This window comes from Thunnus albacares, chromosome 9 (assembly GCF_914725855.1).
Source record: "Thunnus albacares chromosome 9, fThuAlb1.1, whole genome shotgun sequence".
Taxonomy (NCBI): Eukaryota; Metazoa; Chordata; class Actinopteri; order Scombriformes; family Scombridae; genus Thunnus; species Thunnus albacares.
In genome coordinates, this window is record NC_058114.1 from 35,134,134 (window position 1) to 35,161,804 (window position 27,671).

A 27,671-nucleotide genomic window follows, 5' to 3' on the forward strand; every position below is an offset into this window, starting at 1 on the left:
AGGGGGAGGCTGCGAGAGACTGTCTGGTAGCTAAGGTTATTAGAAAGCCTAGACTCACTTGCTGACGGATGTCTTGGCAGTGGTGAACCGCATGATCTCACGTTCCAAAAGAAGATGTTAACATCTCCATCCAACCTGTCATGAGCATGACCCTAGCTAGCCTAGAGGACTTCATGAATGGGCCGGGTGAGGTGGAGTTAAAATTTAATGAGGCTTTACAAGATAGTGGGTTCTATGGCATCACACTCGCAGACCTTTTCAGTTTTGCGCACAGAGTACATTGTGGAGGTAACTAAATCTATCAAAAAAAGATTCCCTTCAGAGCATGTGGGCATCATCGCTGACCGCAACATGGTACTCAATGCATCTTGCTATCCGGGTGCTCACAGCACATTGAAGAACTACGGACTGGATGCTTTGGAGCGCATCTGTGACCACTACAGGTCACAGAGGGGTGCAGCTGCGCCACTGGTGCAGAAAGTGTGGGGGGTTTCCTCCCTGTGAAGTGAGTGCTTGCAGGATTGGGAAACCCTACATTTAGAGAGTCTTGCCAACTTCTGATCACTTCCCTGGGAGAAATGTTCCCCAACTTCAAAGCTTTAGGTAAAGTGGCGCTGGTAATTCCAGTCTCCAGTGTCGCAGCAGAGCACGTGTTCAGCCTTCAGAACAAAATTAAAACAGCCATTAGAAGTCATCTATCCGAGGCAAAGACGCAAAATCTAATGACAATCGCTTCTGCAGCAGTCTCCCTTGATGCATTTGATTATGCACAAGAGAACACCCAGTTTAAGTCCATGCAAACCAGGAGGAAGGTTTGAGCTCAGGCTAGGCTACAGCAGGTCAATTGAGTTTAAGTCAGGTAAATTCTTGTCAGTGGTTTGTTCATATTTTAATTGTAATTGTCTAACGTTGTAAAATTGCATTGTTCACCTTTGCCTGTTAAGGTGCAATGGTTGCAGTGCTTTTAGCGCCCCCTGCTGTCACTGCAGGGAAAAAAATGTGGTGTTGACATTGGTGTCTCTGTTCATCTTTTCTCTCCATAAATAAACAAATGCACAATCTATAAGCTTGTTCTGTAAATTAATGATTAAAAATGAAAATGAATTAGTAAAAACAAGAGCTATAAAATATGTCTTATAATTACATGACAACCTCCAGATTGAGTCATTTTTGCCTCTTTGAATCTACCTTCTATTACTAATGGACAAAATGTAAATGTTAATTAGCTGTATTTGCTGATGACATATTGATAAACCTACACAGTCACTCCCAAAATTGATGAGTCTACTAGAAAAATATGAGACACTCTTAGATTATAAGCTTAATGTACAGAAAACTCAGGTTATCACATTTAATTACGACCTACCTGACCATATGAGAGGAAAATATAAATTGAAATGTAGAATCAATTGCGTACCTGGGTATCAACTTGTCTTAAGATATCTAAAAATTATTTGACCATAAATATGGTCTGTTAAATATAAGATTAAGTTAGGCATACCAAGATGGAATGTTATTCCTTTTTTAAGTTTGAGTTCCAGAGTTGAGTCAATTAAAATGAACATGCTGCCACAGATGCTGTACCTCTTTCAGACTCTTCCAGTGAAGATACCAACGAAACAGTTTATGGAAAGGGACAGGTTGATATCCAGATACTTATGACAAGAGAAAAAACCCAGAATCAGGTATAAAACTTAACAATTAAGAAAGGAAGGTAGTGGCCTGGGCTTCCCATGCTTACAGGACTACTACTATGCAGCACAGTTAACGCCATTAATTTGCTTGTGTACACCAGCATACTCTGCAAGATGTAAAGAAATTGAAAGTGCAATGATAGAAGGGGTACCAATAGCAGCGATGATGGCAGATACTGAATTACAAAATCACATGGTAAACAAGGATTAATTATTGAAACCTGACAGGAGACAGTAAAATTATGTGGATTAGGTGATTCATCTAAACTGTTACGGTAGTGTGCTTTTGATACAGACTTTCCAGACGTTCCATATAGATCTAATGATAGATTTTAAAAATGGATCACGAAAGGCCTTACTAAGTATTAAACATTTGTCCACAAGGGGGCAATCCAGAGCTTTGAATTCTATATTTCAAAGGGCTGGAGAAGAATATGTCAAACGCAATGGAATTCAACTAGTTCAACTACATTGCGAGAATTCTGTTGGAAAAATAATGTAAGGTTTTTTGTTACACCCTAACCCGATGTGGGAGAAAACTGACTAAAAATAGATTTAGGACCACGGGAACTAAGACAATGATCCTTCAATGTATACCCAGAGCTAAGCAAGAAGAATTTGTTAGTGAAGTTAACAGCTTGAACTGGGATGTCCATTGATGATCTGGACAATGGCTGTGATACTTTTACCCACAGAATCATCTCTGTGAGGGAAAGATTTAATGTGAGGATACAGATAAAATCTAAAAATAAAAACAATGTACTGTGGTTTAATGAAAATTTGTGGAAACCAATGAAATCTATAGATGCTGCACTAAGGAAGGCAATTAAAACTAGAAGAGACACTGACATGCTGATTTATAAAGGTTTAAGGAACAAAGTTATCCAAGAGCTAAGAGAAGCAAAATCTCGTTTTTATCTCAATATTTTGAATGAGGCAAAAGGCAACAGTAAATTCATCTGGAAAAACATCAATAATCTAACAAGGAGGGACCCAAAATTTCTAGGAGATTTTAAACTCAAAGTACAGGGAAAGTTAATTGATGATCATCTTACTGTTGCTTCTGTCTTTAATAATTTTTTTCTTGAGTCTGTATATGAGTTAGGAAAAAAAATTACGAAAAGGAAACTTGATATTGCTCCTATAGATGCTACAGGCCAGGTTTTCGAGTTGGTGGAGACTGAGTTACAAGTAAACAAAATCATCAGCTCCTTAAAAAGCTCCAAAAGTAGAGATGCTTTCCAATTTAACACCATGTTTGTTTAATCACACAGATATTTTAACTCCACCCATTGCTCATTTAATTAACTTGTCTTTTAAATACAGCTCCTTTCCTGATGACTGGAAATGTGCCATTGTCATGCCTATTTTTAAATCTGAGAGAGACTGCCTTGAAACCAGTAACTACAGACCAATAAGTATACTGCCAGTACTCTCAAAACTTGCTGAGAAAGTTGTCATTGAACAACTGACAACATTTCTTAATTCAAGCAATTTTGGTCTACATTCTATGCAATTTGGCTTTAGAGCAAATCAGTCCACTGAAACTGCTACCTTGCACTTAATAGAGCAAATTAAATCAATACTTGATAAAGGAGGAGTAGTTGGTGCTGTATTTTTAGATCTGTGTAAAGCATTCGACACAGGCCATTATGATGTTTTAATATCGAAACTCTCTGAATTTAACTTCTCATCTAGAGCACTGGCATGGATTTTTTTATATTTATCTAATAGGATACAATGTGTTAAAGTTTGTGACACACTGTCCAGTAACATGAAGTGCACAACAGGTGTTCCACAAGGGTCAGTGTTAGGTCCCCTATTATTTAGCCTATATATTAATGATCTCCCTCAGCAGTGTCATGGTTTAGAACTGCGAATGTATGCAAATGACACTGTTGTGTATACACATGCAAAAACAGCCGAGTTAGCTGCTGCTAAGCTAACAATTGCATTCGAAAGGATCACACATTGGCTTGATCAATCCTGTCTGAGTCTAAATGTAAACAAGACAAAGGGTATGTTTTTCTCTAAAACCATGGTATAACCTCCTAACACTGATATTCTCATCAAAGGTGAAAACATTGACATAATCACTGATTTTAAATATCTTGGTGTGACACTGGATCCAAATTTGAACTTTAAGAAACATGTTAAATAAATGGTTAAAACCATAAAGTACAACTTAGCAAATTTTAGACATTTTAGAAACTGTCTCTCTTTGGACGCAGCCAAGATATTTATGAATGCTATGATTCTTTCCCATATGTCTTACTGCATCACATGTTGGGGGCAGACTGGAGAAACAGCCATAAAACCTTGAGTACATATACAAACAAACTCTAAAAACTCTGGACAAAAATTCAATGCATTTCCATCACTGTAGGGTACTGGAGAAATACAATTTACTAAGCTTTGAGAATTTTAGATTATTCTCAAATTTGTGCCAAGTTTATAAAATTTTAAATGGTTTGGCCCCTCCTCCATTACGTGACTTTTTGTATACACGCTCCGTAACTTCTATTATATCCTCCAGAATATCCTCTATACAAGATTGTACCATGCCATTTCGGCGCACTGCATTTGGGCTGTGAAAGCCACAACTCAGTGGAATTCCCTACCTGGTGATATGAAGAGCTGCAATTCCATCAGTACGTTCAAAACCAAATTAAAAAAACGATGACTCTAAATTTCATCTCATGGTCTTCTCATGAACACAAATAACGTTGCTTTTAATTTGACAAGCTTACATTATTAATTTTCTAGTTGACATTGTGAGTGTATGTGATGTGCTATTGTGTGTAGTTTTGTATTTTGTATTACGTGTCCTGTGTGTTTTTGATTTGTACTGTTTGTTATTGTGTTGTTATATGTTTTAACTGTGACCTGCCGAAGGGACAGCAGATGAAAATGAGCTATAAGCTTACTCTGGTGCAGTACATCAAATGGTAACATTCATGTTTAACACTGTACATGGTCCCAATAAATAAATACAACCAACAATAAGAACTTAAAGTCCACAGTACATTAGTTATTAGTCATACTGTAAACACATTATTGTACTGAGTTCCAATATTTAATAGTCCCGTAAAAAAAGCAAAGCAAAGGCATCTGATCTTATTTACAAGAGCAAAATGTCCCCAGTTAAATATTATGATCTGACAACCTAAAAGCATGGGAGTAAGACGGTACAAGTTAACATGATCAAAATATTAAGGAATAAAACTTTTTTTTTTAATCTTGATCTCTCTTTATCTCTCTCTTAGTCTCTCTTAGTGTCTTTTAATCTTGTGTACACATTAAAAAAAATCTTTCAAGATTTCTGGGGCTCTGTAGTAAACAAATATGCATAAATAAAAACCAGAATATTTAGAACTGCATTCATTGTTGCCCTTTAGTGACATAGACCCACAAAATCCTGCCAAATGACCAAAGTACATATCATAATGCATATATGATAGATTAATCTCACTCAAAAGGTCACTTACTGGTTTTTCAGAACTTTCAACCACATCTCATGGTCTTCATCAATGAATAGAACATTTGTGATGTGGTGTGATAACAAGTTGTATTGCCATGTGTAAATGCTACATTAAACAAACATGACAAATCATTCTATCTTAACAGACTTTACACACAATGTTTTCACCTATTTATCTGCCTTAATCACAGCTTCTCTCTGCCCTCTTCCCCTCCAGACTGTAAACTCACTAGCAGAGAGAGAGCCAAGCTGTGTTTCAGGGCCACACGGTGCAAGCCCCACCAAGGTACTTCAACAGAAAATACAATATGCTTCGTTTCAATTTAGGGTTTGGAATAAACACTGATTTGGCTTTTTTTTGTCTGTTGTTTCCAGCCACCTCGGGTGCCGTAAAGAAATACACCTTTGCAGACCTTAATCTGGGCAATGAACGGGTAAATTGAAAGCACACATTAAAATTAGAGAATGCGGAAATGCTAACACAATATCCAATATGCTGTTGTCAGTTTAGTTTGTCAGACATATGTTCTCATTTTGATACTTTGTAGTAGGTAGTTGCAATTTGTCATCAGATCCTATGGAACTTAGTGATCAGACATAGACCTGATTTGACTTTGTCTCCGTGGATACCTCTGGTGTTTGATACTTTGTCAAACTAAATTAAAGCTACAGGTAACTTGATCTACAGTAGCATTTTTTCCATTTCTCTGTAGATATACATGTGATCTACTGTGCAAAACATTTAGGGTTGCACAAAACACAGAATAACATCATTTTACTCCAGGATGATAGGAGTGTTTCTATTAGATGAAAATGCAATTAAGAAGACTACATAAATAATGCAAATGAAATCAAGGTCTGACATAACAACAAATCGACATGGTAAAGGTAACAAGTGAGCAATAGCATACTGGTGCACTTATTAATGGGCTACTTAGAGCAGCTTTATGTCATAAAGAATTGTCATTGACATTCATTGCTCTACATGCTCTTTCTATTTTCTGCTCTGGATGTCTACCCACCTCTGCCTTCCCCTCATGTCTTGCTGCTCTTTCCATGCAGATCATCAGTTCAGCCACACCCTGTGGAGATTTCTTCTTCCGTTGCTGTCTGTCCTCAGAGTCTCAGCGAGTGGATGTGGCATCAGCCAGGACATCATCCAGCAGCAAGAGTCAGGGTTCTGTCCCTGCTGTGGATAGAACTTCTGATATCACCAACATGGTCAAAAAGTGTAATGAGCTTGACCTCAACATAATTGTCATCTGGAAGGTACATATAATAGAGCCAGATAATAGCCAACTCCATGACACAGTGTCAGGCTTTGTAAAGCCTCATAAGTAAGACAGAGCTTTATTATGTTGACTCCCTTCCTGATACACAAAAAACAATGAATACATAATTCAGAAAAACTGAAAGCACAGTAGGGCTGAATCATTAATCATGTTTTTGTTGAAATTGCAAAACCTAAATTATTATTCTACAATAAATGATGTACAATGTCTTAACAAGCTACAGTATATAAGAGGTAAAAGTTTTGTTGTGGAGCGGCATCAGTCCCCTCTTGATATTCACCCCTGATTTTGGCCAACACCTAGAAACATTGGCATATTTAACAATCTGTTCATATTTAAATAAACCAAACAGAGGTGATTTACCAATGTATTAAGCCAATGCTTATGATCTTTGATGAATATATCCATTAAGTCACATCTTGCATGAATTTTTATTCTGACCAATGGAGAAATGTATGAATTGTAACTGAACCAGAGCATAACTGCAGGAAAGACACCATGAAGGTCCTACCAACTAAGGTGTTACAGTACAGAAATAAGAACTATTTCAGACATCAGCTAGATTTAAATATTTTGTTCACAGCTTAAAATGTAACAACTTTTTAATGAAACTCTAATGCTGTTTTTCCATTACATGGTACCAGCTCGACTCAACTCTACTCGCTTTTGGTGCTAGGTACATTTCTGGATTTTGTTTTACATTACAGATAATACTCCCTCAATGTAGGGCGGTGTTTGCAGGGATGACTGTCACTGATTGGTCAAACACACACACAGCACAGCTGCTTCAACTTGTGTACTCCCTTTTTTATAGAACAAGTAAGTACTCTCATATTGATTTAGGACCAGTTTAGGACAAAGGGAGGACATTTCCCCTCAGTTAAAAGTTAGGCTTTATTTTTGGCTTCCTTACTTATTTTAAAAAAGACTAGAGAAAAAGAGAGAGAGAGAGCTGAGAGCATGAGCGAGAGAGACAGCGCTGCAGTGTTCAAGCAAGGAGAGAGAGAGCAGCCTGGAGAGAACAAAGCCAGTGAACAAGAGAACTAAAACGTAGTTTACTGATTGTTTCACGGTGGTTATGTTTTAAAGCACAAATAAATAACCATCAAACACTCAACAGATGATTTACTGTGGAGACAGACGTTCTTAGTTTGTTTCATTTTTCTCCTCTGCATTTCTCCTTTTCATTCATTCATTATATCCAACTCATGCAGCAGTAAATATAAAGAACAACAGGACAAATCTATATTGTTTTTTCCTCTTGTATGAATACTTTCTTTCAAGCACAGCTGTAATTTTTTTAGCTGAGTGAGCAAGAGAGAGAGAGGGAGAGACAGTGTGGCGGTGGTCCAGCAAGGAGAGGTAGCTGCAGTAGAGAGAAATCAGTGAATTAGAAATGACTGACCAATCAGTGGTCTGCAGTGTTATCATATCACCTTTTAGTATCGGCTCAACTTGCTTAGAACCTCAACAGAGGTGATACCAAATAAGTAGGTACCAGGTACCATTCACAACTTTTTCCTGATGGAAAACCAAAAAAGTCGAGTAGAGTTGAGTCGAGTTGAGCTAGTACCATGTAGTGGAAAAGGGGCTTAAATGGACAATAGTGCTTGAGTTTCCAGTTTGTGATGTGGGTGTCTGTACAGGCTTTTGTGATTGAGGACAACAAACAGCTGATCCTAGAAGGCCAGCTCCATGTGGCGCTGCAAACCATCGGCAAAGAGGCCAGTTCTCTGACTCCCAAAGAGGTACAATAAACACACACACACACACACACACACGTACAGAAAACAGTGTGTCTGTAACACAGTGTGTTTCCTCTTCTTTCCTGACTCTGTGAGTCAGTGAACATGCTTCAATGGTGAGATGCCACAATTTGGTTATCATGCTCCATAATATCTGTTTTCCCTAAAAACAAGTTGAAAACATTGACATAGCCCAAGTGAAAGCTGATGTTGGATCAACAGTGGATTGCAGACCATAACACGATTTTGTAAATAAGCTGTTGAAGGTGTTGGACCTTACAGGACAATGGGTGTTATGGGTGCTTTCCATGTGGCTAATGTGGCTCCTTGATTCCCTTATTCACTGAGGAATTATATATTTACCAGATGGAATCTGATGGGGTCTGATGACTGCTGCTCCATAACAATTATAAATGTATTGTGGCATCAGCATTACAGAATGCGACTGATGGAGATAACACAAATAGAAAATGAAAATACTGTATGTTTAATACTGAAATGACAGAGCAGACATGAAGTAGCAATGAAAACAGCTATAACTGTTCTAAATAAAATTTAATTATTGGCAGAGGCTGCAGACAGTAAATCTGATGTCCTTTTCAGGCTCAACCTAAACAGATTTTGATAGAAAGAGCCTTCCGATTTAAAAAATAAAATAAAATAAAATAAAATAAAATTCTGCATATGCCCTCCCCTCTCCCCTTTCTCTCTCAACCCAACCAGTCAAAGCAGATGGCTGCCCACCTAGAGCCAGGTTCTGCTTGAGGTTTCTTCCCGCTAAGGGGGAGTTTTTCCTCACCGCTGTCGCCAAGTCCTTGCTCATGGGGGCATTGTTGGGTCTCTGTAAATTAAAGAGTATGGTCTAGATCTGCTCTATGTGAAAAGTGCCCTGAGATTACTTTTGTTGTGATTTGGCGCTATATAAATAAAACTGAATTGAATTAAATTGAAATTGAACCTGTGGTTCCTCACTCTAAGCTTCTCCAGGAACCTCCTCTCTCCGTGTCTCCTCTGTGATACATTTAAGGGATTACAACATCCTCAATGATGGTGGACCTCCATCTGGAAGATGGAGGAGCATCATTAGCTGAATGGAAAGCACCCAGTGTGCTAGACAAGGCCAAGGATATACAGAGGTCAGAAAAATCTTCATTCCTCAGGCCATCAGGATGATGAACTCTGAATCTCTCTGTGTTGGACTTGTGGCTACAGAGCAGTTTGCCTGAGCACAGAAACTGGACTAGTTTATTGTTGGGGTGGAGTGCATCCTTCATGATCCTACTAGCTCTTGTTCTGCGTCTTCTGTTGTGTAAGAGTCCTGCAAAGTGGAGAGACTATATCACATGGTACAGCACTCTACAGTCCCGAGTAGAGCAGTTCCCAGTAAGGAAGTACTAATCCAACTTTTTCGGTCCCGATACGGATACCTGAGCTTTGGGTATCAGCTGATACTGAGTACCGATCTAATACCAGTGTTTAATTCATAAGCTGTATGCCTCATTGTGTGAAAGAGACTGGGATCATTCTTTTATGTGTAAGGCAACATCAGGCTTGACTTAAACATTGCTTTCCTAACTTTGTAAAACAAAATGTAACATAAATACATTGATATAAATTTACTGAATTGTTATTTATTAAAATAATGGTATCCGGTACCAGATTGGCCCATTGTCACCGATACCTGATCCAGTTATTTGAGTCAGTGTCAGACCAATATCCGATATCAGTATCAATGCATCTCTAGTTCCCAGACCAGTTGGTGATGCCCCAGGTCAGGAGGCTTTCCACAGCACCAGAGTAGAAGGTCCATTGGACCTCCAGAGAGACGCTAAGTTGTCTGAGGTGATAAAGGTCTTAACATGCAGTTCTTGCTGAGATGTCTGAACTGTGTGTGTGTGGACTACATAAGATTCTCAGTGATGTGGACTCAAGGTGCTCACCTTCTCTCCACAAGTGACCTGTCTGGTATTTATTTGCTCTGCTGCTCCCTCCCAAAAACCACAACCAGCTCCTCTGTGAGGCAGACAATATGCATTGCTCTACTTGTAACTTTCTGAAAACTTCAATGAAGCAGAAATTGACCAGATGTAGCATTAAGGACTGCCCCAGATAGTTTGCTGTTGCTGTTGTAATTACATGACCAGACACTGTACCTGCAGGGCATTCTTTAAAATAATACAGAATTAGCAGCTCTAGGCTGATAATCTCATGTGAGGCTTCATTTCTCAGTAGGGTTTTATTTCGAAAACTGATTGGCTGATTGTATAAGTCCATAAATAAAAGGTGAGTGTTGTGCACTGTAACTTTGAAAGTGTGTGTGTTTTTGTGGCAGGAAGCTCAGGAGATGGTGCTGTTCAAGTTTAAATCAGAGCTGCCTCCTCCAGTTGTCCTGCCCTCTGCAGAGCTGTCCCAACTCATCAAAACCAACCTGCACTACCCAGAGACCTACACACATCCGTTTCTCCGGGATAGGTGAGACACACACAGTCTTGCTCATCAATAACATCTGTCATTCTACAGTGTGACAATAAAGGAAAGATGAACCCTCTCCCTGATATGTCTGTCTTGAACCAAGCAGCAACTACCACAACTCGAGGCTGAAGCCAATGTGGAAGTTCCTCAAAATGCAAGTGCTCGATCCTCCAATAGACTCCTATTCTAAAAGCCTCAACTTCTCTCTAGAACACTAAGTCAATCATAATTTTCAATGAGTCACTATGGTCTCAATCTTAGAATTCAGGCCCTCTAATAAGTGTGCTGGTGATCATTAAGAAAATTAATGCTCTGTTAATAAGATTTGAAGACTTAAAATAGCTTTGATGTCTACAGTGTGAGTGTCGATTGACAGTTGTGATTTACAGTTGGCTCACCCGCTGCTTCCCTGGCTCCGGGACTCGCACTGAGTCAGACTACTGTCACAATATTTTGATAAGTTTCATGTTACTTGGTAACAATAGCTGCCCTGTAAGCACAATTTAGCTAAAGTAGCAAATCCAATAGATGAGTGCTCGGTATTCCCAAAAAGCTGGCATCAGCTTGGGTCCAAGGTAGCAGGGAGTGTTTCCAGAGCATGAAAAGCAACACCCTGCACTCCTTATTTGGAAGGTCCTGGCTCCAAACGGAAAAGTTGGCGCCAACCATAAGCCGCAGCTCTGGGCTTCAAACTGGCTCCAGTGCAAACCAACAGGTGATGTCGCACCTCGCTACGTTCATCTTTATATACAGTCTATGTCTGGAACACTTGATTTGGCAAAGAATTTCCATAGATTTATAGTGGTCAGACATGCATTACATATACTGGGGGATATCCACTGAGCAGGTGCAAGTGTTTAATCATCCTGCAAGAGGAACACAATATATGAGGAAATATGAGTTAAATAGCCTGATGTTGTCAGCTACAGGTAACTCCACAAAAAGATCAGTGATTGAATTAGTTTTGGTAAAAAAAATTAAACTCCCTTGAATAGATTATTTCTGCACATGAATAAAAATAATAAAACAGCCTACTTAATTACTGGCTGCTTCAGACATACTGGACTGAAGGGGGAGCAGAAATAAAACTTGGGAGACTCAGCAGCCACACAGTTCTCCATTCGCTATTTCTCTGTTTAGTGTCTTCAGGTTAGGTTAATCCATTGTTGCTAACTTTGGAGCTAAACCCCTTCATTTTCCAGCAGTTGATGTGACTTTTGGTGGTCTTGACAGGCTGCAGCATTTATTAACTGACACACTGTAGCCAGCACTGTACGTTTACTGCCAGATCGACAACTTACTGCTAACCTTTTCCTCTGCTCCACTCGCATTCACCGTCATTTTTCTGCTGCTGGCTCTCTCACGTAAGCTCTCACATGCTACACACACAAACACACACACAATACACACCGCACTATTCCTTAAAAGAAATTCTTGGTAGTGTTACCAAGAGTTTCCCCGGCAACAACACAGAGGTTAACTCAGTTTCAGAACAGTGCTGCGCAGAGGCTCCCAAACGCTGTTGATTTCCAAATGAATGGATATTTGGCGTTATTATTGGCATTGAAAAAAATATTGTTTTGGCCTGGCAGGGTTTCTTGTTGGCCTGGCAGCCCACTAGGCCTATACAATTATAGGGGAAACACTAAACACAAAATATCTGTCTCAAGAATATACCACAATATCAAAGTCTTGTTTTGTGCTGCTGAGCAATGAGATTCGGTAAAGTAACTTGATAATGCATCTTTTAATTTGCATTTCTCTGTATGTCAGTCTCTCTCACTGTTCTTCTCTCTACAGTCTCCCTCCCTCTGTGTGTGTCTGCAAAAACAGTGCTGCAGATTTTACACCTGCTTTTCTCAGATGTTAACTTTCAGATGCAGTTTCCTCTGCTGCAGTGGTCTGTCTGTGGTGATAAATTAAGTGCTGAGGGTACTTAGGGCCTGAGCATGGAAGTGCAAGGAAACTATTGTTTTCAAAAGGATTATTATTATCATTATTATTATTATTATTATTATTATAGTACGCCATTGCATTTTTGAGGGGCTTAGGATGCTCGAAAACTCACAAAAATTGACACAAGTGAGAACTGGCGAAAATTGCAAAGTTCTGTAGTGATTGGGCTTGGCCATTGCCAGTGGGCGCCATAGTGCCTCAGGGCCATTTTGGAACGTTTCTTTGATGTGTGTGAAATTCAGTGGGTTCATTGCTCTCATCATTATCGACATGATATACATTTTTCTCAAATTTTTTTGCCCAACATGAAGTCAGCCATTATGGATTTCGTGCACCAATTTTCATTTTACGAAAACACTTGAGGCCTTTAAGATGCACAAAAACTTGTGAAACTTTGCACCCATGTTCCAACTAGTAAATATTTTGATTTGATGTCGCAATTGGGTTTGGGCATGGTGCAACGGGGGACTATATTAACCTCACAATTTATAATGCCCCTGTTAAGTTATATTGCTGATAATAGTGACAGCCTACAATCTCTGTGTTGTGTTGTGATGATGATGGTGGACTAACAGCTGACAGTTAGTAACGTAGTTGACTCCAACTAAGACACACAGTCAGCTCCGATGTCGATTCAGTGATGTTTATTGCTTACAAGCACTTCGGGATCTGGGGGATACAGGCCAGTCTCAGTACAACTATTTAATATACATAAAATCATAATCAAAGGAAATTTACAATACTAATAAATGATTTCTGTGACGAAGCTTAATGACCGTTAAATGGATCAAAAACTCAATATATTACAGATTACACAAAGACACTATTGATACAGATGAATCAGTTCACATAGATAATCACTCTTAATGTCAATATAGTTATAATTAGTAATTAATTCTCTCTCAGATCAGCTATACATTAATATTTACAGGTTTCCATTTAATAGTCACATACTCACCTGGGGGATACAAGCCCGGTCTGACTTGTTCCCCCGGTGATGGGCTTTATAGCTACATCATTACCTTGGATACTGTGTAGCCAAGTATTAAATATGAAATATAAGATAACAGCATAAAAATATGAAAATAACACAAATATGTACACCTTACAATTATTAAATTAAGGTAAAATTACTGACAAAATTATATTCTATATTAGAAGATTTTGCTAATAGACATAGGGACCGTTTAAAGCTCAAATGATGTATTTAATGTAACATGGCACGCTGGCTCTATAGTGCCTCCAAAGTACTTTTAGTTTTTTTGAGGTGGTAGGGGTGCTCGAAAACTCATGAAAATTTGCACATGCATCAGAAGTGTCATAACAAAAGTTTAGAGAGTTAAGCTCCTTTCAGGGACACAAGGACTTCCATCACACAACCATGTTTTAGCTGTTTTTAATTGGATTTTAAATTCTTTTTTTAAAACACTCTTTAGCTGTAGTTCATGATTAACTTATTGGCTTAATTCCAGTAGTTTAAGCAGATAAAGACCACATTCTTGTCATGGGACAGTAGTTCAAACTAAGGCTCTACATCTGCAACTGGAAATGAGTTGTGTTGGGAGGCAAATACTGTACATAACCACACTTCATAATGCTGCATATGAATCACATTACAGGGACTATTATACAAACTGTTTTTAATTGGTTTGTATGAGTTGCACTAGTTTTGTACCATGTTCAGATGGTGATGGCATTGGTTTTTTGAGACTCTCTCACGCATGGGACATTTGTATGTATGTTCAAGACATAATACAAGATGTCTCAGGCACATTTTGAATGTCCACTACAGTTTATCCGATCAACTTCAGCTCAACTCAAAATATTAGTCTCCAGATATTCTGTGTATCAGGCGTTTAGGAAACATGGATAAATTATAGCATCTACCGAAAGCCTGCGTGTGAGGTGTTTAGGGAACATTGGTAAATTGTAGTGTCTACCAGTAGCCTGCATCTCAGGCGTTTAGGGAGCATCGGTAAATTGTAGCGTCTACCGATAGTCCGTATAAGAGGCATTTAGGGGACGGGCACTGTTCTCTCTAGGTATTGAGAAATTGGTCCGTTTCGATCAGGCACGACCCAGGGTTGTGTGCTCAGCCTCCTCCTGTTCACTCTGTACGGGTGAACAGAGTGAACAGGAGTGACTGTAACATGGAAAGAACTCCGTTGTGAAGTTTGCGGACGACACCACCATCATTGGCCAGATTTCAAACAACGATGAGAGTGAGGAAATCAACAATCTTGCAGAATAGTGCGCAGAGAACAACCTACTGCTCAGTGTCAACAAAACTATGCAACTGATTGTTGATTTTAGAAAAAAGGAGGCAAAGACACACATCTCTGTCTACATCAGCAAAGCTGAATTGGAAATGTTATACTGTATGGAATGGAGACAAAGTAAACAAACTACTGTAGCTACATGTGCATGCAATGCAGGAAAAGGTGTGTGTTCATGTCTCTAAGGCTACTTTCACATTACTTGCTGAAGTGGCCCAAATCTAATTTTTTTTTTTTTTTTTTTTTTTTTGCCTCCAAGTGACTTGATTTTTGTGTGAACAAACCAAATCAGATTTTTCATATCAGATCTGGGCCACTTGCATATGTGGTCCTAGATATGATTCATATCTGATCTCTGGCTATGTGACTGATGCCACAAGGGACATATTGGAATTCATGTCTTTTTTTTTTAACGTCATAATTGCCTGTTGTCATCATTCGGTGTTGGCACTTCACAGCCTAGTAAAAATAAACAGGTTGCCTTCTCGATCATATTCTCATCCTCATCATCTGTATTGTCTGCCAACCTCCACAACAAATAATTCTGGACATGTCCTACCACAGCCATGTCATCCATGTTTATGATTTGACTGTCACACAAAGACATTATTGTTGTTATTCTTATATGCGCATTAATGACGTTTAAGTTTAATCTGTATATGTATGGCAGTTTAGGACCTCAGGGGTGTTCACCCCAGAGCCAGATACCCTTATAAACATGAATATGAACCATCAAAACAAAAAGATCACATCTGATCTAAAAAAATCTGAACTGAGCATTAAGTCATGTAATGTGAACAGAGCTTATGTTACACTACTGTTCAAAAGTTTTAGAATACCTCTTTTTTTCCTGTTTTTATTGAAATTAAAGCAGTTTAAGTCCAGTGAACAACATGAAGTGGTATATAAGTAAGTAAGTAAATTGCCAGAGGTAAAAACTTAAGGCCAGCAAAAACTGAAAAATAATAATAATTCAATAATTTAAAATTTCAAAGGTTCAGGGATCAAGTAAGGGGCTAACAACTTACAGATTTTCTGCAGCAGTGAAAGTAAAGGAAGCCTTGAAAGTTGATGCAAACAGTTCCTAAAGATGTCCCAGCTATTTAATATGTTAGATGAATTTCTTTTATTTTATTCAATTAAAGTGAGTTACACATTTACATCATTAAAAATGCACAGTAGATGAACAAATATATGATTAATCTCGTGGCACCCCTGTTCCATCCTCACAGCACTCCAGAGTGCCGTGGTACCCACTTTGGAAACCACTTCTCTAGAGCCATACCCTCTGGTATCTGGTCAGGGGCTCATCCTACAGCAAGACAGAAGGTTTCAAATCATGGAACCAGCACAGTCATCAAGCTGGTTTGGAAGAACTGGACTGTCTGCAACAGTGTTGGGAAGAACTTTCCAAACAATATTTGATTTCCATTGTAGAAAGAATGTGTGTTTGGCTGTTGTATCTGAAAAAGGTGGCTGCATTGAGACATTAGACACTAAACAAAAACTGGAAAAATGGAAGTGCTCTAAAACTTTTGATCAGGAGTGCAGATAAGGAGACTTTAGCAGGAAAGCTAATGTGGGTTGTTGTTTAGAGTCTGTGGCTCTTTTGTTGCATAGCAGGATGCTATCAGGCTCAGTGACTGTCTGCTTTGCCTATGATAGAACACAAAGTTATCACTTTATTTACAAGATTTTACTGGCTGTCTTGAAATAGAGTCCAGCTTACGGAAGCAGATGATGGAATGGTATTTGATCAAATAGTGCATAACTAGGGGGCACCATCTTGAAATCAAGGAATTTAAGATATAAATTTCTCCCCATGGTTTCTGTTTTTTTCTCAAAGGAGAACAAAGAACAAGTGATTCACAGAGTAGTTATATTGTTGTAGAAGACAAAAAGACAATTTGATTTCAGTTGGACTTTAAATGGCTCTAACTTAGGAAAGGTCTTTCAACATCTTAGGGTGCAATGAGAAAAGATAAACCTCTTAGAGGAACTGGTTTGTGATGGGTTTTTTTTCTCTCTGTCTCTAGTCTCTGTGTTGTACCAGTTACTCTGACTCTGTCCAACTGCTCCTTGGCTCAAGTTGATGTCATCATTGACCTGCGACACAAAAGCACCAGGTAAGTTTCTTTCTAACACTATTCCAATTTAAAAAATGGGGGATTAAATCCACAGTCCTGGTTCAGTCTAAAAATGCTTAAAGTTCAGCTGAAGCTAATATGAGATGTGAAATCTGAGACAGGCAAATCAAGGAAAGCACCTGTTCGCAACCAGTATGGAGAGGGAATTCTTACAGCCACCAATAACCAATACATATGGGCTTGTGAGTGTTGTATTAAGACAGATTTGGAAAAAAGAGGCTAACAGTGATTTTGTTTATGCTGCCATCAAGTGAGAGGACTTACCAGAAACATATAGGGGAAAAAAAGACATTGTGACTTATAGTCCCTAGTATGGGTCAAACTCACATAATGCATATCACATAATGCGACACAATAGCATCTTCATTAAACCCTCCTTGTCTTGTGTCTAAGCACAAGCTAAGGAAACCTGGATCACAGTGACCTTTTTTGTCATTCTTTAACATTCCTATAACATTCCATTAAGGAAGTCATATTTCATAGACTTGTGTATCTAATAAACAGTACACAATGAAGGCATATTACTATAGCAGTCTGCCAGTGGAAAGATGTTGTATTTGATGGCCAAATATAACTTAAATTTTCAATAGTCTTGGAAAACATTTCTGATTAAAAATCCCAGAGATTACTTTAATGCTTTGACACAATATAGAAACCAGAAACCAAGTTACTAATGTCTAACATGTTTTCTCTCCATCAATCCATGCCTTTTTCAGTCCTGAGTCCCTGGAGGTCCACAGCTCGTTCACTTGGGTGGGTCAGACTCAGTACAAGCTGCAGCTGAAGCCTCAGGAAGTGCTGTGCCTGACTCTGCGAGCCTGTTTCCTCCAAGCAGGAGTCTACAACCTTAACACACCACGAGTCTTCGCCAAGCCGACTGAGCAGGATGCCATGTGTGAGACGAGTCAGCAGACTGCTAGTCCTGCTCTCATCATCATCAACAATGCCTGAACAGAGCATCCCAGCCTGCTGACAGTAGGACCTGTATTCTGAGGACACTGAAACCACTGAGAGAGCCCACCAGCTGCTCGTCTACACACATGACCAAACTTGTTCTTCTTGATTAATACTGGACAGAAACACAGATGTTTTGTACCAATTAGTAAATAAAACAAACAGCTACAGTTTATAGAGATTGAACCAATGTTACAGATGAAGTGGTTAGACAGTTTATAGACCTCAGAACTATTTTGTTTCATCTGTCAATCATAATAGAGTTTCACTTCTCTAATCAACATGCAGGTTCAGTTTCATACCATCCAGCCCTCCACACCTCTGTCCCCACCCACCCTGTTACACCCACCTGTCACCTGCATCTCAAGCACCCATGTGTTTGGAACCTGACAAAAGCCAGGTCATCTGAGAGACATGTGCTGGTGTTAGACCAGAATGTTGACTCTGATCTAAACTTGGTACAGTACCTGGATTCTGTGGCAAAAACCTTAAAGGAAAGTCAAAGACAAACTGCTGCACTTGTTTTGAACAGGGTGTGTTTCAACGTTGAGCGACACCATAAGAGTGATCACATCACTGGGGTTTCGTTCTCTGTACGTTTCTGCTCTGGTCTTTAGTTCCAGACTGTGTAACATTGTGGACTGATGCTGTCCGTCTGTTTTAATGACTCAAATCTGAAAATATACTGAACTCTGGAGGATTCAGATGTGTTAAATTCCTGAATGGACTGAGCAGTAGTTTTGAAATATCAGTTACTGTGACACTGTAACAAGAGCTGTTTATATCCTTAATATTGTACACCTTACCACGCAGTTGTCTTTGCATTGACTTATTGAGTTTACAGCTCTGGAGCCTCCAGCATCTCCTTTAAGTGCTCGACAAGATGGAGGCCAAAGACTGAACCCTGACTGTCTTACTGCCCATCCTCTGTGTGATTTTCACTCAGTACAACAGACTACCATGTCCTCATGTGCATGCAGTTGATTTTCTAGACTCCAGCCAATCCAATCAGCGTCTAACCTGTGTGTTTGACCTCACCATATTGTGATCAAGCTCTTATATGCTTTGACTTGACAGCTTTTCTGAAAATTATGTATTATATTTATATAACAAATTTGATGTAAATAGAAAATAAAAATGTAACTAATGATACTGTATGTAGTGTGAGAGACTGTCTGATGTATGGGCAGGGAAAATTTTACATTTATAGATGTTATAGTGCTGTGACAGTTCCAGGTCTTATAAAGTATATAGAAATAAAAAACATACTGCTGTGGAAAATTTAAGAGATACTGTTAAAAGAATCACTCGTAGCGCTGTAACAAATGTGTGTTGGAATTATTGTCCTAGACAAAAAAAGAGTTCGCTACATTACAGGTGTTGATACTACAGAGTGCTAAAGTTGAATTAAACACACAGACAATTCACAACTAAGGCCATTGTCCCACTAAGGTCATATCCCTTGTATTGTTTCTGTGAATTTGGGGGTTTTAGCAACCTACATTATAGAATTAAATAATTACACATACTGGCAAATTGAAATATTTTTAGAGTTAGCAGCGTTTAAATGTACTGTAAATATTTTAGGCCAAAAACAAATAAATGAAAGATACAGTATTACCCAAGCAGAATTTGTTCCAGGCTGTATGGAGAGGAATTTGAAACAGAAACATGAAACAGACTTTCATGGTGGGAAATAAGATTTATAGAAAATATAATTTTGTCATATTACAGTTAAAGATAAAATTAAGGTGGAGAAAATATGAACAAAATTAACAATTAATGAAAATGTAAGTAATAAAAATGAGAGAACTTCTCAGTGTCTAGTGCAAATTTTCTGAGGTGGTGTTGTGTTTGGGACTTAAATATTCCAAAACCTGGGGCGGCTGTGGCTCAGGAGGTAGAGGGGTCATCCACTAATCGGATGATGGGCGGTCCGATTCCCGGCTCCTCCAGTCCACATACCGATGTGTCCTTGGGCAAGATACTTAACCCCAAATTGCTCCTGATGGCTGTGCCATCAGTGTATGAATGTGTGTGAATGGTAAGATTCCTCTGATGGGCAGGTTGGGACCTTGCATGGTAGCCCCTGCACCCATTCAGCGTATGAATGTGTGTGACTGGGTGAATGTGATTTGTCGCTTTGAGTGGTCGGAAGACTAGAAAGGCACTATACAAGTACAGTCCATTTACCATAATAATACCTGCACTGAGAAGTGCAAGGAACCTATTGTTTTTGAAGAGATCATTATTAATATTATTAGGGCCCAAGCACTGAACAATGCAAAGGCCTTCTGGTAATTAGGGCCCGAGAACCTAGTGGTGCAAAGGCCATATTATTATCTGAAGGAATTATTTTTAGTGCCTGAATTATTATTTAGATATTTAGATAATAATTCAGGAACTAATAATGATTATAATAATAATAGTGCTTGAAAAGTCATGAAACTTTGCACATGTCTCAGAAGCAGTGGAAAAATGTAATATTTTATGGGGCATGGGCATGGCAAAATGGCTCGAGGGCGCCCCCTACAAAATTTCTAATCAAAAGTACCCACCCTTAAAGTTGACGAAGATGAATGAAATTTGGTAGGCACATGTATCATGTCCACACAAAAAAGCCTCTTAGAGTGATGCCCCAAGTCCAACAGGAAGTCGGCCATTTTGAATTTACTATGCAATTTTGGTGCAGTTTTTGCCATTTCCAGACGTATTTTAACAAACTCCTCATAGAGCTTTAACCCAACCGACTTCAGTTTTGTTCAGTGTCATCTAAATACCTTTGTGATGTAAAGTTATCAATATCTTGAGTTTCGCTGATTGCCCTTGCCGTGGTGACGCAGCAAACTTTGATGTTTTGCCATGAAACAAGAAGTTGTTATAACTGTGATGTACATCGCTCAATCTGCCCCAAATTTCTCATGCTTGTTAAGGGTCTGGCCCTGAATGCATCCATGTGTCAACACTGACTCGTTGTCGTAGCGCCACCTACTGGCAACAGGAAGTTACAGGTGCTATACCTTTATGACCTGAGCCTAGCAGGTTGAGATCCACTTCAAATTTGATCAGAAAAGCTTTAACACCTTGCTGATGCTATATTTTGAATAGCCATGGCGACACATCAAATTTCGATGTTTCACCATTGCAAAGCAAACTGTTGTAATTCAAGTTTCCTTAATTTCACATGACTGGAATGAGTCCCGATAAGGAGTTAAATACCACTTCCTGTGTCCACTATGTGATGTTAGAGAGCACCCACTAATTATATATCAATTTTGCCATATATCGTGTGTAGACCACAACATGTAAATTCCATGTAAATCAGATGATGTTTGTCACATAAGGCTGACTTCCTGCTTTCTGTAGGTGGTGCTATGACTATGACTCAATATTGACATGTATATCTTAGACTCCAATTTGTGGAATTGGGGCAGAATGGAGAAAGTCCACCGGAGTTACAACAACGTCCTGTTTCATTGCAAAACATACAAATTTACTATCACACCACGTCACAGGCGTTCTGTGAAAAGTCAAGATTTTGATAAGTTTTCATCGTATGTTTTAAGATAACACCGACCAAATAAGAAATTGGTCGGGTCAAATCTCTAGGAGGAGTTCCTTAAAATACAATGCCTGCAAAAGGCAAAAGTTGCAAATTTAATTCAAAGTGGCTGACGTCCTGTTCGACTTAGGGTATTGCTCCAACAGGTTTTTTTGTGCATCTGGACATGATACATGTGCCTACCCAATTTTGTTAATCTACATCAAATTTAAAGGTGGTGGCCTTGATTTTAAAATATTGTAGGGGCCACTATCGAGCCATGTTACCATGTATCAGCCCAAGACCCATATCATTTGTCAAGTGATGCCAGTTCTGATGGATGTGCAAAGTTTTTTGAGTTTCGAGCACCCCAGCACCTCAAAAATGCTAAAAGTAATTAGGGGGCCCTATAGGGCTAACATGTCACACCCAAGCCTATTTGTGATATCAAATCAAAATATGCACTAGTACAAACATACTAGCAAATTTTCATGAATTTTTGCATATCCTAAAGGCCTCAAACATCTGTTCATAATATGAAAATTTACACACGAAATCCAAAATTTTTTAATTCCCAAAAGAAATTATTTCTGGGTAGAATGATGAGAGAAATAATCCCACAGAATTTCTTGAAAATCAAAGCAACTTTGTTCCAAAATGGCTGCCGACTTCCTGTTGACAGTTTGTGTTCAGGCCTGGACTTTTATCAAAGATATGACATTTGGGCCAAATTGGACAAAGTCTAGTGGAGGTACAACAACTTCCTGTTTCATGGCGAGACATGCAAATTGACCAGCACGCCACATCAAGAAGTTCCACAAAGACTTATGATTTTGATAACCTTTTATCGTAAAGCTCTTAAGATGTGAAGTGAAGTCCATCGGATCAAATCTCTAGGAGGAGTTTGTTAAAATACAATGTCTGCAAATGGCAAAAACAAAGCAAAACTGCAAATTTAATTCAAAATGGCTGACTTCCTCTTGGATTTAGGGTATGGCTTCAAGAGGCTTTTTTGTTCATTTGGACATGATACATGTGCCTGCCAAATTTCATTCACCTATGTCAAAAATTAAAGGTGGGGGCTTTGACTTTGAAATTTTCTAGGGGGCTCCCTCAAGGCCATTTTGCCACAGCCAAGCCCACGACCCATATCAGATATCATGTTTTGCTACTTCTGACGTGTGTGCCAAGTTTTGTGAGTTTTCAAGCATCTCTAACCCCTCAAAAACAGCCTCCTGATTTCATGGATTCTGGATTCCGGAGGAGTGGCTGCACTGGGAGTGAGCTCCTGATCACATTTCAAACTTGGACCCAAAAAAGTGGAACATTTTGCAAAATAACCCTCAATAATCTTCAGAAAGGACTCTATAGAAGAAGTAATAGCATTGATCAAAAAGAACATAAGAGAAAACATCATCTTTGGATATATTTTTCAAATCAAAACAACTAGCTAGCTGTCAACTGCTGTTAGATACAGCACTGAAGAAGCTAACAGAAGAGTTATTTTTTGAAAATAAGAAGGAAACTTAAAGTATCCTTGCTGGTCATGTATTCCATGCATGCTGGAGCTTCTCTATGCACCCTGGACTCAAGAAGTGATGGCATATGACTGGGGGTCACTCATTGGGATGGCGAGATGGTAAACTCACCCCCCTGCCAACTCTGCTACCAGGCCGTTCCAGGTTTTCAAATGTAAATATCAGATTAAGTCAAGCAAGACCATCTGTACATCCATCTCAACATCAAAGGAAATGGTCCTGGCCACATGGATCTTCTGGGGTTCCTAACTGCCCGGATGGCGGCCTTTTCTCCCTGCTGAGGCCGAGAGGAGGTTTCGGGTTTACCGGGCTGGTGCTGAGGGGTTTAAGAGGAGCTTCTGCCCTCAGGCCACTGGGATCTTGGATGTGATTGCTACAAAGGACTGTCCTCTTAGGCCATTTATCATACCACAGAGCATGCCTGTCAAAAACTACATCAAGTTCAATGCAGTGTTTCATCAGCAAAAAGACCTGGGCTGTGTTTCATGGAATGCTTTTTGGACTACTGTTGGTACTCACTGCTGTATTGCCTGTACGTGTCTGTCTGGCCAGAGCAATCAACGTTGATGGAAAACAGCTGGGACACAGAGTGATTGAGCTTGGGACAAACGCTGGCTCATGTCCAGTTGATGCTCCAACAGTGAGTTTTCATCATAACTTACTGGGATATTTTGCAATCTCTTCCTCTGTCCTGTGGCATGGACGAGCCCAGGTACTAGAGCAATCACCGATCCAGTAAACCAGTCATCTGCCACCCCGTTTTGGAGAATAGCAGGTCTCCTCTTCATGGTGCTCCTGCTCTCCAGAGATGTTCAGTTAAATCCTGGACCAGTGACCCCTGAAGCGCAACAGAACTTCAATGCTGATTTGTGACCGAGTGTGTCTGGGACTCCTCTGGTGCCAGTGATGAGCCGGGCTTCTTCCTTAACAGACTAAACTTTGTTAACACCAAGTATAATGTCTCAATGAATAATGTTTCACTTCTGGACTGTGGAGAACTTGATAAGGTCCAGTGTTTCTCTCACAAAATGTGCCACTGACACCACTGTGTGTCGAAACCCTGCAGTGAGGAGGCAGAGGTTATTCAAAACCTTCCAAACTGTCAATCATGCAAAAGTCTTATGGGACCCAAACCTGAAACCGAGGGGGCTATTTGGTGGACATTTTAACATCAGAAGCATTACTGCAAAGAGCAATCAGCTAATTCATCTTGTTTCTGACTCAAAACTGGTCTTTCTCTGTCTGACTGAAATATGGTTGAAACAAACAACTCCTGTGAGTGTGTTCATTGTGCTTGGATACCAATGTTTCAGAAAAGAAGGGGAAGAGGGCTAATGGAAGAGGGGTGCTTTTTATGTGAGACAACATCAAATGTGAACGTGTGGTTTACAATGTGGGTAACACGTTACAATATGTTGGGATAAAAATAATGCTATCCCAACAAATGTCTTTTAACATCATAGGTGTCTATAGGCCCCCTTCTGCAGATGACACTTTCTATGATACACTCACAGAAGTCTTGAAAGGGTGCAATCTCAACAAAGAATTATTACTTATGGGTGATTTTAATGTGAACTGGGAGGATAAATCTAAGAGGAAAAAATTAAAAGTGATCACAGTGAAATTCCAACTAGAACAACTAGTAAAAGGCCCAACTAGGATTGCAGAATGCTCCAGTACACCAACTGATCTGATATTTACTAACAAACCAGAAAGAATAACTGAAAGTTAGACACCATTTAATCGCAGGCTTATCAGATCATAACCTAACCCCATTTGTGAGAAAACTGACTAAAAATAGATTTAGGACGGCAACTGAGACAATGATCCTTCAATGCATACCCAGAGCTAAGCGAGAAGAATTTATCAATCAAATTAACAGCTTGAACTGGGATGATGTACTGTCCTCTGATGATCTGGACTGTAGCTGTGATACTTTTCCTCACAGATTCAACTCTGTGAGGGAAAGATTTAATGTGAGGATACAGATAAAAATCTAAAAATAAAAACAATTTACCGTGGTTTAATGGAAAATTTGTGGAAACTAATGAAATCTAGAGATGCTGCACTAAGGAAGACAATTAAAATTAGAAGAAACACTGACATGCTGATTTATGGTTTAAGGAACAACGTTATCCAGGAGCTAAATCTAAGGTAAATCTCGTGTTAAAGTGTGTTAAAGTTTGTGACGCACTGTCCAGGACCATGAAGTGTACAATGGGTGTTCCACAAGGGTCAGTGTTAGGTCCCTTATTATTTAGCCTACAGTGCTGCTTGAAAGTTTGTGAACCCCTTAGAATTTGCTCTATTTCTGCATTAATATGACCTAAAACGTGATCAGAATTCCATTCAAGTCCTAAAACTAGATAAAGAGACATCAGTTAAACAAGTGAGACAAAAATCTTACACTTGTTTATTTATTTATTGAGGAAAATGATCCAATGTTACATATTTGTGTGTGGCAAAAGTATGTGAACTCCTAGGATTATCAATTCATTTGAAGGGGAAATTTCGAGTGTTTCAATCAATGGGATGACAATCAAGTGTGAGTCTGGGAGGCCCTGCTTTATTTAAAGAAGAGAAATCTGGACCTTCACTGTCAAACTCTGAGCCTCACAACACAGGTTTGTGGAAGTGTGTCATGGCTCAAACAAAGGATATTTCTGAGGATCCTAGAAGAAGAGTTGTTGATACTCACCAAGCTGGAAAGGGTTACAAAACCATTTCTAAAGAGTTTGGACTCCAACAGTCAACTGTCAGGCAGATCATGTACAAATTGAAGACATCCGACACCATTATTACCCTCCCCAGGAGTGATCAAACAACAAAAATCACACCAAGAGCAAGCATGTAATAGTCCAGGAGGCCACAACGGACCCCAGGGTAACGTCTAGAAAACTAAAGGTCTCTCTTGCAGTGGCTACAGTCGATATTAATGAGTCCACCATCAGGAGAACATCAATGGTGTGCATGGCAGAGTTGCAAGGAAAACCACAGTCGCTCAAGACCAAGTGGATAAGCCAGAAGATGATTGGAACAATGTTCTGTGAATGGATGAGACCGAAATTGAATGTTTTGCCTTGAATGAGAAGCGTTATGTTTGACGATGAGCAAAACACTGCATTCCAGCATAAGAACCTTATCCCATCTGTGAAACATGGTGGTGGTAGTATCATGGTTTCGGCTGCTTGCAATCATTGATGGAGCTAGGAGTTCTGAATTGTGCCAGCCAATTCTAAGGGAAAATGTCAAGGTATCTGTCTGTCATGCAGTAAGACAACGACACTAAACGCACAAGTCGTTCTACCAAAGAATGGTTAAAGCAGAAGAAAGATAATCTTTTGGAGTGGCCGAGGCAAAGTCCTGACCTTAATCCTATGCTATGGAAGGACATGAAGCAGGCAGTTCATGTGAAGAAGCCCACTAACATCCCTGACTTGAGACTGTTCTGTAAGGAGGAATGGGCTAAAATTCCTCCAAGCCGATGTCAAAAGGGGGTCACACCAGTAACTGAAAGCAAGGGTTCACATACTTTTGCCTCCCACAAATATGTAAGATTGGATCATTTTCCTCAATAAATAAATGAAAAAGGTGAAAAAAATTATTTGTCTCATTTGTTTAATTGGGTTCACTTTATCTAGTTTTAGGACTTGTGTAAATATCTGATCATGTTTTACGTCATACATACTACAGAAAATTCTAAAGGGTTCACAAACTTTCAAGCAGCACTGTATATATTAATGATCTCCCCCAACAGTGTCATGATGTAGAACTACAAATGTATGCAGATGACACTGTTGTGTACACACATGCAAAAACAGCTGAGTTAGCTGCTGCTAAGCTAACAATTGCATTGGAAAGGATCACACATTGGCTTGATCATGTCTGAATCTAAATGTAAACAAGACAAAGGGTATGTTTTTCTCTAAAACCATGGTACAACCTCCTAATGCTGATATTCTCATCAAAGATTGACATAGTTACTGATTTTAAATATCTTGATGTGATATTGGATCCAAATTTGAACTTTAAGAAACATGTTAAAAACAGTTAAAACCATAAAGTACAACTTAGCAAATGTTAGACATATTAGAAACTGTCTCTCTTTGGATGCAGCCAAGATATTTATGCATGCTATGATTCTTTCCCATATGTCTTATTGCATCACATGTTGGGGGCAGGCTGGAGAAACAGCCATAAAACCTCTTGAGTCCTTATACTAACAAACTCTATTGTGCTGTTATATGTTTTAATTGTAAGGGACTGTGGATGAAAATTAGCTTGAAGCTAAATCTGGTGCAGTGGGGGAGACTGGGGATGGTTGTAACATTTTTGACATTTCTGTCCGTAGCATGGAGCTCTTTTAAACCACTGCATTCTAAATGTGATTCAAACTAGTGACATGTGTCTGCTATTAAATGGTGTAGCTTTTATCTCTGCAACACAAACAGACAATGCATGGTTAAGTCTCAAACACAAGGAGTGAAATGTTACAACTGACCCCATAGTCTAGGTTAGTTGTAACATACCCTGGGGTGAAATGCAACATTATGAATTAAGGATTAGGACAAAAAC

General features: G+C 39.2%; 1 protein-coding gene across 2 annotated transcripts in view; it reads left to right on the forward strand.

The window, feature by feature from the left end:
• The window catches only part of trappc8 (trafficking protein particle complex subunit 8), an 86,376-nt gene extending 67,037 nt beyond the window's left edge, over positions 1-19,339 (forward strand). For both annotated transcript variants that reach the window (XM_044362006.1, XM_044362007.1), the window contains 7 exons: positions 5,393-5,461; positions 5,551-5,609; positions 6,238-6,444; positions 8,114-8,215; positions 10,545-10,684; positions 16,953-17,042; positions 17,780-19,339. In XM_044362006.1, coding sequence (XP_044217941.1) covers positions 5,393-5,461; positions 5,551-5,609; positions 6,238-6,444; positions 8,114-8,215; positions 10,545-10,684; positions 16,953-17,042; positions 17,780-18,014 — 902 coding nt within the window. In that variant the 3' untranslated portion in view covers positions 18,015-19,339. The remainder of the gene's footprint in view (positions 1-5,392; positions 5,462-5,550; positions 5,610-6,237; positions 6,445-8,113; positions 8,216-10,544; positions 10,685-16,952; positions 17,043-17,779) is intronic.
• The last annotated feature ends 8,332 nt before the right edge of the window (positions 19,340-27,671 follow it).